We start from the raw sequence: 11,468 nt of genomic DNA, 5'->3' as shown, positions 1-11,468 counted from the left end.
CCCCCGCCGTCCCGCCTCACTGCATCGCCCCTCTGGGGGCGACCCGCTGACCTGTCCCACAAGGAAAGGCATGGCATTGCACCCCCTCACCTGCTGAGGAGCGAACGGCTTTATTGGGAGTGAGGTGGGGACGCAGGCTGCCCTGCGCCAGCTGGTACTGCGTGTGGGGGCGCGCGCAGGGGCCTCAGGCGAACTTCACCAGGCGGCCCAGAGTCTCCGCGGCCTGGCCTCGCACTGCGGGGGCCGGGTCCTTGAGCAGGAGCTGCAGGGCTGCAGGACAGGGAGCCGTGCTGCGGGCGCCTCCGCGGCCCTTCAGCGCTGGCTCTCCTCCGGGTCCCCACGCACAGCTGCGCCGGGCCTTGGCCCGCCCCCTTCCCGGCGCAGAGCCAGGACCCCGTGGAGCCACTCCCCACCCTGCGCGTGGGGCTGCCGCCCGCCCACCGCCCTCCTGCAACAGGCCTCTGCTGGGAGGGCTTGGGAGCCAACGGAAAGATAGTTTTTCCTTTTTTAGTGTTTTTTAAGCTCTTTTGGAACAGTTAAGAAGTTTCCGTGAATTACTAGAGACGATGAGGTCACCAGTGACAGGGAAAAAATCCTTGAAATCCAGGAAAATCACTTAGTCCCCCCCTGGTGCCCACAGGGTCAGCAGGAGCCCTGTGCAGCCCGACAGGTGGGGGGGCGGGGGGGCTGCTCACCAGCAGTGAGCTGCTCCAGGTCCACCTGTGACCGATGCTGGGGCTCCACGTGCAGCACCAGGAACCCTGCGGGCAAGGGTCAGGGTCAGGGCGGCGGCCAGCCGCGGTGGAGGGGTGCGGGGGAGGGCACTCACCCGTGAGGAGGGGGGCCGCGGCGCGGACGTCCTCCCAGCTGCTCTTGAAGTAGAACAGGCTGGTGCTCACCAGGCGGCCCAGCAGGTCGGGAAAGTGGCGCATCTGCAGAGACCCCCCCCCCAGCTAGTCACGTGCACCCCGCGCCAGCCACGCCCCCGCACGCTGCCGCCACGCCCCCTCACCAGGTGCTTGCAGGCTGCGTTGAGGAACTCCCCGAAGTGCAGGCCGCGGCCGTCCTGCAGGTGTTTCTGGAAGGCAGCCGCCAGGTCCTCGCACTCCAGGTTGGGGCCACACATGCGCAGCGCAAACCTGCAGGCCTGCAGGGCAGACGCTCAGGTTCCCGGCCCAGCCCGAATGGGCTGCCCCACGCCCCGGCACTGGCTACTTACATCAACGACGGGGGCCTGGGGGTCCCGCAGGTGCAAGAGCAGGGGCACCAGCCCGCCGACGACCTGCTCCAGGAAGACGTCCTCGCAGGCCCCGTGGCAGGCCTCGTTGAGGTGCCCGAAGAGGCGGATGGACACGGAGCGGAACTCCATCTTGTCCTGGGGGACACGCGGGCGTCACCCCATCCCTGCCCACACGCCGGCCCCCTTCCCTACACATCCCTGTCCTTGTGCCAGGCACAGTGGGCAGGCCCCCCCGCTCCCCGCCCTGCTCACGCTGTCGAAGAAGGGCCGGATGCGGACGGCCGTGTGCAGCAGCACCGAGTGCAGGTCCCCGGGCTCCACCAGGCCCAGCAGCCTTGCCAGGCCTGCCATGGCCGACAGGGCCACCAGCCCGTGTGGGTCGTCCCCGTCGTCCAGCCCGCTGATCATGGCTGTCAGGAGCTGCGGGCCATGGAGCCGCACCTGGGGGTGCCCTGCGCTCAGCTGTGTCCCCAGGCCACCAGTCCCTGGTGCCCATCGCGCATCACATCGCAGAACCACCCACCCCGCTGCCCTGTGGTTGCCAGGCCGCCTCTGCACGTCCCTGCCCCCACACCCTGTCTGCCCAGGACTCCCAGGCCCCAGCTCAGCTGTCCTTCACGGTGCGGGCCCCCGAGGGGCCGCCTGGCCCACTGACCTTGTCAGGGGCGCCCGAGGCAACGTTGGCCAGGCCGCGCAGCACCAGCCGCCGCACGCCGGCGCATGGGTCCCTCTGCCGGGCTGCCAGGCCGTCCAGCAGCGGCTCCAGAAGCATCAGGTCGTTCACCACGTTGCTGCTGAGCAGCTGGGGGCAGAGGCGCCGTGACCTCCTGCTCCCCCAGGGCGCGCCCGCCGGCCCGAGCCACCGCCCTGGGGGCTGCAGAGCTCCTCCCTGCCAGCCCCTCCTACCACTCCCCACTGCGCTGCTGGGTCACCTCGTCCCAGGCCCCTGGGAGGGGGGTACACGGCAAAGGCCAGCTGAGGGCCGAACTAGGCCCATGGCCTAGCCGCCGCCTCTCCCCACACTTGACCGCAGCCCCGTCGGTGCTTCGGCCCAGCCCAGGCCACGCACAGCCCAGGCCTCCCTCCACAGGGCACAGAGCAGGGGCGTCACCAGGCGGGGCCCAGAAGCTGCTGTGCCCGCAACACCAAGCTGGGGCTCGGCACAGTGCTGGCCGGGCGGGTCAGTGCTGGCCGCCCCGGGCCCCATGAGGGGTCCACAGCAGGCAGCATCTACCTCGGCCAGGAAGGCTGTGGAGGTGACCCTCTGGACTTCGTAGACGCTGCTGTGTGCACCCAGGAGCTCCTTCATCACCAGGGGCAGCCGGGGGCCAGCGAACTTCGCCATGGCGCTGCGGGGGGAGGCCGCACCATGCAGGGGTGGTGCTTTGGGCCGCCCGAGCCCACCCTGGGCCAACTCCCCCATGGAATGCGGGTGGGGGCTGCTTCTGCTTTCGCTCTGCCCAGCGGACCCTCTGGCCCATGAGCCTGCCCCCAGCTGCCTGGCCTGGCGCACCGCCCCCCCGGACACGCCCCTCCCAACCCACCTTGCCAGGCCTTCCCTGAGCGGCCGCCTCGCCCCACGCCCAGCCCCAGGGCAGGCACCGCCACCTGAGGTGCACAGCTGCCTTCATGGCCCCCCCACTTCGCATGCCAGGCGCGGGCCCTACGCCGGCCCTCACCAACGTACTTGCTCTCGGGCCGGACCCACAGACTCGGGAAGCTCGGTCCCCTCCCGCGTGCCACCAGGTGTCCCTCGTTTGTGCCTCCCTTGGGGGCCCGGGGCCCCTCGACATCGCCGCAACAAGAGCCACCCACAGCGCTCACCTGGCCAGCCGGGCGACCCCGTCCTCGTGCCCTGCGGAGGTCCTCAGCAGCTCCCAGCCCCCCTCCAGCTCCAGGCGCTGCACCACGTCCTCACTGCCGCCCCGGAGCAGCGCAGCCCGCAGCGCGTCCACTGAGGAGCTGCGGGGCGGGCAGGCAGGTGTGCGCTCAGCGCCATGCGCACCCACCCAAGTCCCAGGGCGGGCAGCCCGCGCCCTGCCGGCTCCCCCTGCCGGGAGCGGGCCGAGGGCTCGCCCTCCCCGCGCGGGGCCCAACCAGGCAGCTCTGGACCACCCAGTGTCCCGTCTCCTGCACCTGGGTCCGTTCCTGCTACGTGCACAGCCACGCCCACCACCCAGGGAGGCCCCCACCACCTTTCGGGAGTGGACCGCAGGCAGGGCCCAGCCTGCTCCCAAATATGTGACTGGGCCACTGTGGAAATGAGCAGCCTCTGCTCCGAGGACATAGGAGAGCCAAGAGCTGGGGCAGCTGTCGGGAGGTGTCCAGCTCTGTCCGCCTGCTCAGCCCATGACGGGGGGACAGGTGTGCGCCTTGCCTGCTGCCCCGCCCAGAACCCGGCAAGAAGGGCCAGAGTCCACGGGGCCCAGCTGGGACTCGGTGCCTGTGCCTCCTGCCTGGACAAACCCCCGGCTCCGACAGAGGAAAGCAGCGTGGGCCCTGTGCCTGGCAGGACCTCCCGGCACAGCCTGTGGCTTGGAGACAGCACAGCAGGGTCCCCAGCCACACAGAGAGCACCTTCGCCCTCACTGGCCTCCTCTCCCCAGCACGGTGGCAGCTCCACTGGCCTGTGGGCCCCGAGGCATTGTCCCTGGGAGTGCCGGGCCCAAGGGCAGACACCCCCCTGGGGTGCAGCGCACCGGACTTGCCTCCCTCAGCCCACAGGTGGACACAGCCCAGTGTGCTTGGCCCACCCCTCCCCGTGGCCGCCCTCAAGAAGTGTCCGAGAACACCCTCCCCGCAGCCCCCTCCCCGAAAGAAAGCACTAAAGGCCGCTCTTGCTGTCCCCGGAGCCCAGAGCCCAGGGGGCGCACAGTTGCTGTGGGGTTGCCCTCACCGGCCACCAGAGTCACCGGGCGCACGCCCAGGGCAGCCCCACACCCTGCCCTGGGCTGAGACCGGCGCTCGGGGCGGCTCCCGGGTGCCGCGCTGGCCGGGGAGAATGTGAACGATTTAAGGGAGGGGCCTCCCCTGCCCGTCTGCGCGCCGCCTGGAATTTCTGTGGATGTGGCATTTGCAAGGGTCTGACTCGCTGGCTGACAGCCTCCATCACCGCCAAGGCCTGTGCCTGGATCTGCTCGTGTCCCTGCTCAGGGGTGGCAGCCCAGGGGCCCCGGGTGGGGGCGTGCGGCCTGCAGTCTCCGCCGCTCACGGCCAAGGGGCAGCGTCCTGGCGCGCCAGGCCCGGGGCTTGTTGGGCTAGTGTCCTCTGGTCGGTTCACTTTTTCCACTTGGTCTGTGCAGAGCTGGGCAGGCCCTGGCACACGGCCCCTGCTAGACTTTACAAGCTGGTCCTGCAGGGAGCAGCCCTGCAGTTGGGACGGGGTGGAGGGACACTGCCCCTGGGTGTCCTGGCCAAGGGGCACATCCAACCTGAGACCTGGGACGGAAAAGGAGGCGACCTGGCCTGTCACTCAGGCTCTAGTGGCCCTGAGCTGTCAGCTTCCTGTGCTCACCCTGTGGCCCCAGGCAACTGTTCGGATCCACGAGATGCCAGCGTTTGGGAGCTGGTGAGAGCCCCAGAGATCGGGATGGGCAGGCAGCCACCCAGGCTGCTGAAGCTCTGAGACCCGCCCTCAGCAAGGAGCTCGATCTCGCCTGTGCCGTCTCCTGCCAGGACCCTCGGGAGGGCTGAGGCCAGGTGCCTTCCCCGGGCCGGGGCTGGGGGCTGACGTGGGACAGCAGGCCGCTGGGGAGGCGGCCGGGCCCCTGCAGTTTCTATCGGAGGTGGCGTCAGAGGAGGGACCAGAGGCGGGGCTGGAGGTGCAGCTTCCACTGCACCCCAGACCGTCCTGCACCTGCCTCAGGGCCCGTAGGGCCCTGCCCGCCAGGACTGCCCCAGAGGCCTGCAGCTGCCTCCCCCACGCCCCTGCACCCAACCTGCCAGGGCAGGTGAGGAGGGACAGCCCAGAAAAGCTGTGTTCCCAGCAGGAAGGCGCGTCCTCGGGCGCATCGCCAGGGGTGGGGGTGGGGGCAGCTCCAGGCAGGGACTTGCCCGCAGCCTGGTGCACACGCAGGGCAGTGCGGGGCACTGTGGGGGCGGGGGCGGGGGCCGTTACCTGCAGGGATCCAGGGTCCTGGGGGCCGGAGCCGAGCTGGCGGCCCTCCGCTCCTTGGCCTGCAGGTTCCGGGGCAGCTGGACACCCACGGTGCAGCTCACGCGCAGCAGCAGCCCCGCAACCAGCTGGGGGTAGAGCTCGAGCACCGCGGGCCCGGACGCCGGAGCGGACATGACTTCGTGCAGCGCACAGGTGGCCTGGGGACAGGGGCCACCTCAGGCTCGCCCCTTTCTCTGGGACCAAGTCTGAGGAGGGCGGCGGCGGCGAAGGCTGGGCCCCGCTTTCCTGGACCCAAATGAGCCCGCAGCCGGTCAGCCCTGTGTGCGCCGGGGGTCTCGGTTCTGGGGGAAGGAAGGGCCCCCGCGGGGCCAGGGTGCGGACAGGCGAGGGCGCAGCCCTGCCCAGCTGGGCCGTCCGGGGCAGGAGCAGGGCCCGGGGTCCGTGTGGCTGCCCGGGGACAGCCCCTGACCATCTGCTCTTGACTCCTGAGCAGGGAGGAGGGGGGAACCCTCACAGCTGCTTTACTGCTGAAAACGCTGCCAAGCCCGGTTTATTTTTTTTTCCGCAGGATGAAACAGAGTGGTCTCCCTTGGGGACTGACACCTGCGGGGACTTTACGAGGCTGGGCTCCCAGCTCGCTGGCTCTGGGGTTCCAGCCAGCCGCCAGGTGCCTGCTGGGCGGCACCCAGGCCACCTGCGGGGTTGTCCCGCCAGTGGGGAGAAGGGAGCAGGGGGCCAGCACTCACCGCGAGGGGCAGCTGTGTGGCCACGCGGTCGGGGGAGCTGCTCAGCAGGAAAGCCCGGCTCTCCTTGAAGGGGACGTCCCTGCTCATCTTCTCCAAGAGCAGCCTCAGGACCTGTGTGCTGACGCTGGGCTCCACCGCCAGGGCCCGCCAGAGGGTGCAGGTGTGGCTGGAGCAGCACAGAGGGCGGTCACCTCACTGCCCAGCAGCCCCAGCTCCACGCCCCCCACACGCCCACCAGACACAGCTCCAGCCGGGCGGGGGGTCGGGGCAGTGGTGCCCGACCTGACCTCAGAGCCAAACTCGCTCCTCCTCTGGCCCCCGGGTCCACAACAGGGCCTGCGTGGGGTGGGGGGAGGGCCCGGGAGCACCTATGGAGCCCCTCCCAGAGCCGCCAGCAGCACATGGCCAAAGGCCAGGCACACGGGAGGTGCCTCAGAGATGAGCGGACGGCGGTGTTCAGACACATAGGAAGTGGCTGTGCTTGAAGTCACGTGTGTATAGAGAAGAGTGACAAACTTCAAACACTTGACAACTGGAAACTCTAAAAGCAGACAGCAAGCGAGACAGAAGCAGCGGGCCCTTAGGGACGCCGGGCAGCACTGCGCTCAGCGACACGTGCGGGCAGCCTGGACCCCGCAGGAGAGGGGACACTGGCCCGGAGGACGGAGGGAGAGCCAGCAGAAGCAGCGGGGGGAGGGGCACGGGGGGCCCAAAGACCGAGCCAGATGTGAGTCTGCAACACTGACCGACGTCCCGGGAGCAGAGGCGGGGTCTGAAGGGAAGGAGGTTGAGAGGCATCCAGAGCCAATGCCAGACTCTGGGACGCCTGGCACTTCCCGGCGGAATCCAAGGACCCCGCTCGACCTGGAACGGGCACGCCCCAGAGACAAAGGGTGTTGCCTGCACATCCGAGGAGGGCGCGCAGCACCCCTCAGGCGGAGCGCCAGCCAGACACCAGGAGCCAGGCGTTATATGTCGTCTCATGAGCAGTGAAAGAAAACTTGCTAAACTCACATTCCAAATGTTGCAAACAAGTCAAGGACGGCAGCCAAAGACATTGCAGGTCGCAAAGGGCAGCACTTTCAGCAGCCAACCCTCAGGCAAGGGAGTCCTGGAGGGCGCCCTTCGAGCGGGAGGAAAGGGTGACCGCCACCAGGCGAGGGGAAGCACGGGGGTCCCTGGGACAGGCACGCACGCCCGCCAGCGCAGCGAGGACGCACGGTGGGAGGCGGGCAGCGGGCGGCCCGCCCACGCCCACCCCGGGAGGCCACGGACTGCCGTGGGGACACGCGGGTGGCTGGGCCCGATGCCAGGCCCTCATGGACACGGAGACCCAGCCTCACGTGACTTCACGTTGTGAAGCCTTAGGCGGCTGATTTCCGCCGGCCACCGATAAGTGTGAACCTATTCCTAGCTCCCAGGCTGTGCAAAAACAGGGGCGGGTCCAGGACAGCCTACCCCTGCCACAGCCCACAGAGCACCGCACGGCCAGAGAGAACGCGTGGCCACGCGTGCACCCGAGACCTCACGTCTCACGGGGCTCCATCCGCTGCCTCCCCCGCATCACCACCCGACCCAGTGATGGTGGGGCTTCTCTGTGAGCGACACCCCCACGAAAGCTGAAGCAAAGAGACGAACGAGGAGCCACGTGCAGACACAGGCAGACATGGCTGCAGAGTGACCGCCCAGGAGCCGCGGCGACGCTGAGCCCAGGGCCGAGAGGGAGGTGGCGCACGGGGACATGCCCTGTGCACGTGCGCTTGTTTTTTAGGGCACCCACTAAAAGAACAGAGGCAGACTGAATGGAAAACAATGAAATTACAGAAAAGACCTGTCGATCTACAAAAGAGATGAAAGAAAACAAGAGAAAAGATAGGTTGGACCGGCACAAGGCAAGATGGGGCCACGGTGCTGCCCGCAGCGCACAGGCACCGAGGCCGGGGGGCGGCACTCAGCCCCCACGGAGGGGCTGCTGGCCGTGCCACGGGCGGACGGGCCTCCGGCGGCAGGTCGCCCAGGGCGTGCCTCGGTGCAAACGCCCGGTGACGGCTGGGGAACCTGTGCAAAAGCACGGGTGTCCTAGGCACAGGGGGCCCCTACCCACAGTGGGAGCAGCAAAGACGGGCGGCCCCAGCGGGCCCCGTGACCATAGCAGCGGCCACCCGGAAGAGCGGGCGACGGGGGAGGCAGCGGCTGGGCAGCCGGACGGGGCCCTGGCAGGGGCGCGGGAGCTGGCAGTGCGATGTGGGGGGCGGGGCCCCTTCCTGGCTCCACGTGAGAGCCACGCCCTGGGGTCTGCCTGCAGGGAACAGGCCAGAGGTGGACGGCACAGCCCATGACAGCGACCCCAGGGCAGGGGTGTCCCCGCCCCCCCGGGGGCCTGGGGTCTCTCTGGGTCCCACGCGGAGGAGCAGAGCAGAGGCTGGTCGGGGCTGGGGCACAGGGCTCCGCACTAGGGCCCGATGGGTTCCCAAGCCTGGTGCGCACCCCCGCAGGTTGGCGGGTTCCGGTACCTGTCGAAGGGCAGGGGGCTGCCCAGGAGGCTGGACACCAGGGCCGGGCAGTGCTGGGTGGCCAGGATGCGCACGCTGTGCTGTGCGGCCTGCGGGACGTGCTCATCCTGGGAGGCCCGCACCTTGGCAAGCAGCGCGCTCACGATCTCGGGCACCTGCGGGCGGTGGGCACCACGTCAGGCCCGGAGGCAGGACGGCCCCGGGGCACCCAGGCCAGATGCTGTCCGGGCGGGGCCGCTGGGCTGGGGCGGAGGAAGGGAGCCCTTGGGGTCCGGGTGGGGCACTGGGGCCCATGGCTCCGGCTGGCCCCTCGCACCCCGTTTAGGGTCACCCAGCCTCCGGCGCGTGGGCTGCCCACGTGGCCGCCCGCTCCGACCAAGGAGAAGGTGGGCAGGGGGTGGGGGGTGAAGGACAGAGAAGGGGAGACTATCGATTCCCTAGACTGAGGCTGGGACGGGCCAGGAGCGGGTGGGCCGTGACCCTTGCTGTGGACTGTGGAAGCCGCAGATGGGGCAACCAGGGCGATACCGCAGGCAGCGGCCCGCCAGCCCGGAGCCTCCCCAGGACCCGTGGGGCTGGCGGGCGGGCAGGTGCCCAGCTCCACAGCCCTGAGTGGCCTCCAGCCGGCTCGGCATGGCTCGAAGGCCCTGTGGCGGGCATGGCCTCAGCATTCGGGCCCGTGCCCCGGGCAGGGGCTGGCCCCACCACAAGGACCCCCAGCGCCAAGCTGTACACCTGGGAAACACCTCGGTCTGAGGGGAGAACAGGAGACGGCGCTGAGGGAAAACAGCCCCCAGGGCGGGGCAGCTGGCAGACCGTGCACTGCACCAGCCCCTGGGTCCCGAGGCGCCTGCCTTTACCAAGAACAGGGGGACCCCAAGCTATAAAACCCCTGGAAGGAAACAGGGGAAAAACTTTATGGCATTGGATTTAGCGATGATTTATTGGACATTACACCAAAAGCAAAAATAAACATGGCACTGTATCAAACTCCTATGCATCAAAGGACACAATCAACAGAGCGAAAAGGCAACCTGCGGAGCGGACGGAAATACTTGGAATTCATACAACTGGTAAGTGGTTACTATCCAGAACATATCAAAGAGCTCAACAGCAAAGAACCAAATAACCTGACTTAAAAGTGGAGAGACTCGAACAGACATTTCTCCTACGAGGACAAGCAAATGGCCAGCTGCCCGACAGGACACTGCCCACCCCACCTGCGGGGGAAGGTGAATCAAACCCTCGTGCAAATCGGACCCTCGTGCCCGGCTGGTGGAAGGCGCGACGGGGCAGCCCCCGAGCAAGCAGCGTGGTGGCTCCCAGGACACGCGGCGGAGTTACCGCAGATCCTGCAACCCCGCTTCTGGGCGTGCGCCCAAAAGGGCGGAGCCCAGGACACCGAGGGGACGTTTACACCCCACGCTCTCGGCCCCGTCCACAGGGGCCGAGGGGCCGGGCAACCAGTGCGCACAACGGCCGGCAGGCAGGCGGGCGGGCGGGCAGGCGGCGTGCGGGCACCGGGCCGCCAGTCCCTCCTCCCGCAGGGCCACGGGGCGCCCTCCCCCCACCGCACCGGACCCAGAGGCCCCACTGAGCGCAGGGGAAACCCAGGCCCCTCCCGGCCCCCCGCCGCAGGGCGCTGCCCGCGCCGCTGCTGCCTCGCGACCTGGGAGGGCGTCCCCGCCCCGGCGCCGCACGGCGCCGCAGCTCCCCCATCAGCAAACATCCACTCGAGCCCACAACACACGAAATGCTGATCAGTAAGAACGGCGCGGCCGACCCAGAGACAGCGGGCTGAGCCGGCGTCCTCGCAGGAGGGGACGTCCGCGTGGCTGGCAAACGCGTGAGGACAGGCGAACTGAACTGACTGAAGCCACGCACGCCGACAGAGCGGGGCCCACCCAGACCTTCCGGCGGCGGCCGCCGGAGCCCGGAGCCCGGAGCCCGCCCGGCGCGGGGCGGGCGGCCTCTCCGCCCCGGCGAGGACCCTCAGGACCGGAGCCCGCCGGCGCCGGGAGCCACCCGCCCGGTGCCTTCCCATTTCCTTTCCTCACCTTACTTTCTGAGCCGGGGTGACTTCCACTAGAACCTAACTCGGTCTTCAAACAAGAGAATTTGTCCCCATTGGGCCCACAGGGACAGGGGCAGAGACTTTGGGGCCACCCCCTCCGAGCACCGGCGCCGGCCCCACGCCCCGCCCCCGCCGCCGGGCCCCGCCCGCGCCCCGCCCCCGCCGCCGGGCCCCGCCCCCGCGCCGCACCTTCTCCTGGAGCAGGCCGCCCCGCTCCTTCAGCAGGCAGTTGATGAGGACGGTGGCCGCGCGGGAGCAGTTCTTGTCGGGGTCCCCCAGGCTCTCAAACAGGGTGAGCAAGAGGCTGATGAGCTGATCCGGAGGGAGGCGCTTCGCAATGATCTAGGAGGGGGGCCGCGTCAGAGCTGGCGCAGGGCCTGCACTGGAGCGGGGCCGCCGGGACGCAGCCCGAGGGCCCTGGCAGGTGGTCACGGCCCTGACCTGGGGCTGGCTTGGGAGGGCCCTGCAATGGCAGCCGCTCCCGAATTCTCCAGAATAGAGCCTCAAAGGCAGATGGCGACAGGTCCCGCCCCGGACAGTCCAGCCCTAGGCCCACAGCACCCTCGCCTGCCCGGCAGCGGGCCCCTTCCTTTCTCCCCTGAGCACCACAGAGCAGCTAGGAGCTTAAGCAGGTAAAGCCTCACGAAGGTAAGTGGCTGAACATCAACACCTGGGATCCCACCCAGAAGTCCCTGCTGCACCTGGACACGCCAGGCCTGGGTTTTGGCCTCCCAGCATCCGAGTGCCCACAACATAGTCCCTGCTAATGCCACCCCTT

At 69.0% G+C, this 11,468-nt stretch overlaps 1 protein-coding gene across 4 annotated transcripts in view; it reads right to left on the bottom strand.

Moving 5' to 3' along the window:
* Positions 1-60: 60 nt before the first annotated feature.
* Positions 61-11,468, bottom strand: part of MROH1 (maestro heat like repeat family member 1) — a 40,106-nt gene continuing 28,698 nt past the window's right edge. For all 4 annotated transcript variants that reach the window (XM_054590585.1, XM_054590587.1, XM_054590586.1 and 1 more), the window contains 13 exons: positions 10,880-11,032; positions 8,617-8,771; positions 6,104-6,269; positions 5,358-5,554; positions 3,065-3,202; positions 2,475-2,589; positions 1,896-2,042; positions 1,493-1,681; positions 1,220-1,375; positions 1,013-1,147; positions 830-932; positions 696-761; positions 61-270 (listed from right to left, as the gene is read on the bottom strand). In XM_054590585.1, coding sequence (XP_054446560.1) covers positions 185-270; positions 696-761; positions 830-932; positions 1,013-1,147; positions 1,220-1,375; positions 1,493-1,681; positions 1,896-2,042; positions 2,475-2,589; positions 3,065-3,202; positions 5,358-5,554; positions 6,104-6,269; positions 8,617-8,771; positions 10,880-11,032 — 1,806 coding nt within the window. In that variant the 3' untranslated portion in view covers positions 61-184. The remainder of the gene's footprint in view (positions 271-695; positions 762-829; positions 933-1,012; positions 1,148-1,219; positions 1,376-1,492; positions 1,682-1,895; positions 2,043-2,474; positions 2,590-3,064; positions 3,203-5,357; positions 5,555-6,103; positions 6,270-8,616; positions 8,772-10,879; positions 11,033-11,468) is intronic.

This window comes from Pteronotus mesoamericanus, unplaced genomic scaffold, assembly GCF_021234165.1.
Source record: "Pteronotus mesoamericanus isolate MK-2021 breed Mesoamerican mustached bat unplaced genomic scaffold, CSHL_Meso_final scaffold_174, whole genome shotgun sequence".
NCBI classification, from domain to species: Eukaryota; Metazoa; Chordata; class Mammalia; order Chiroptera; family Mormoopidae; genus Pteronotus; species Pteronotus mesoamericanus.
The sequence above is the reverse complement of the archived record's forward strand: the minus strand, read 5'-3'. Positions and strand labels throughout refer to the sequence as shown.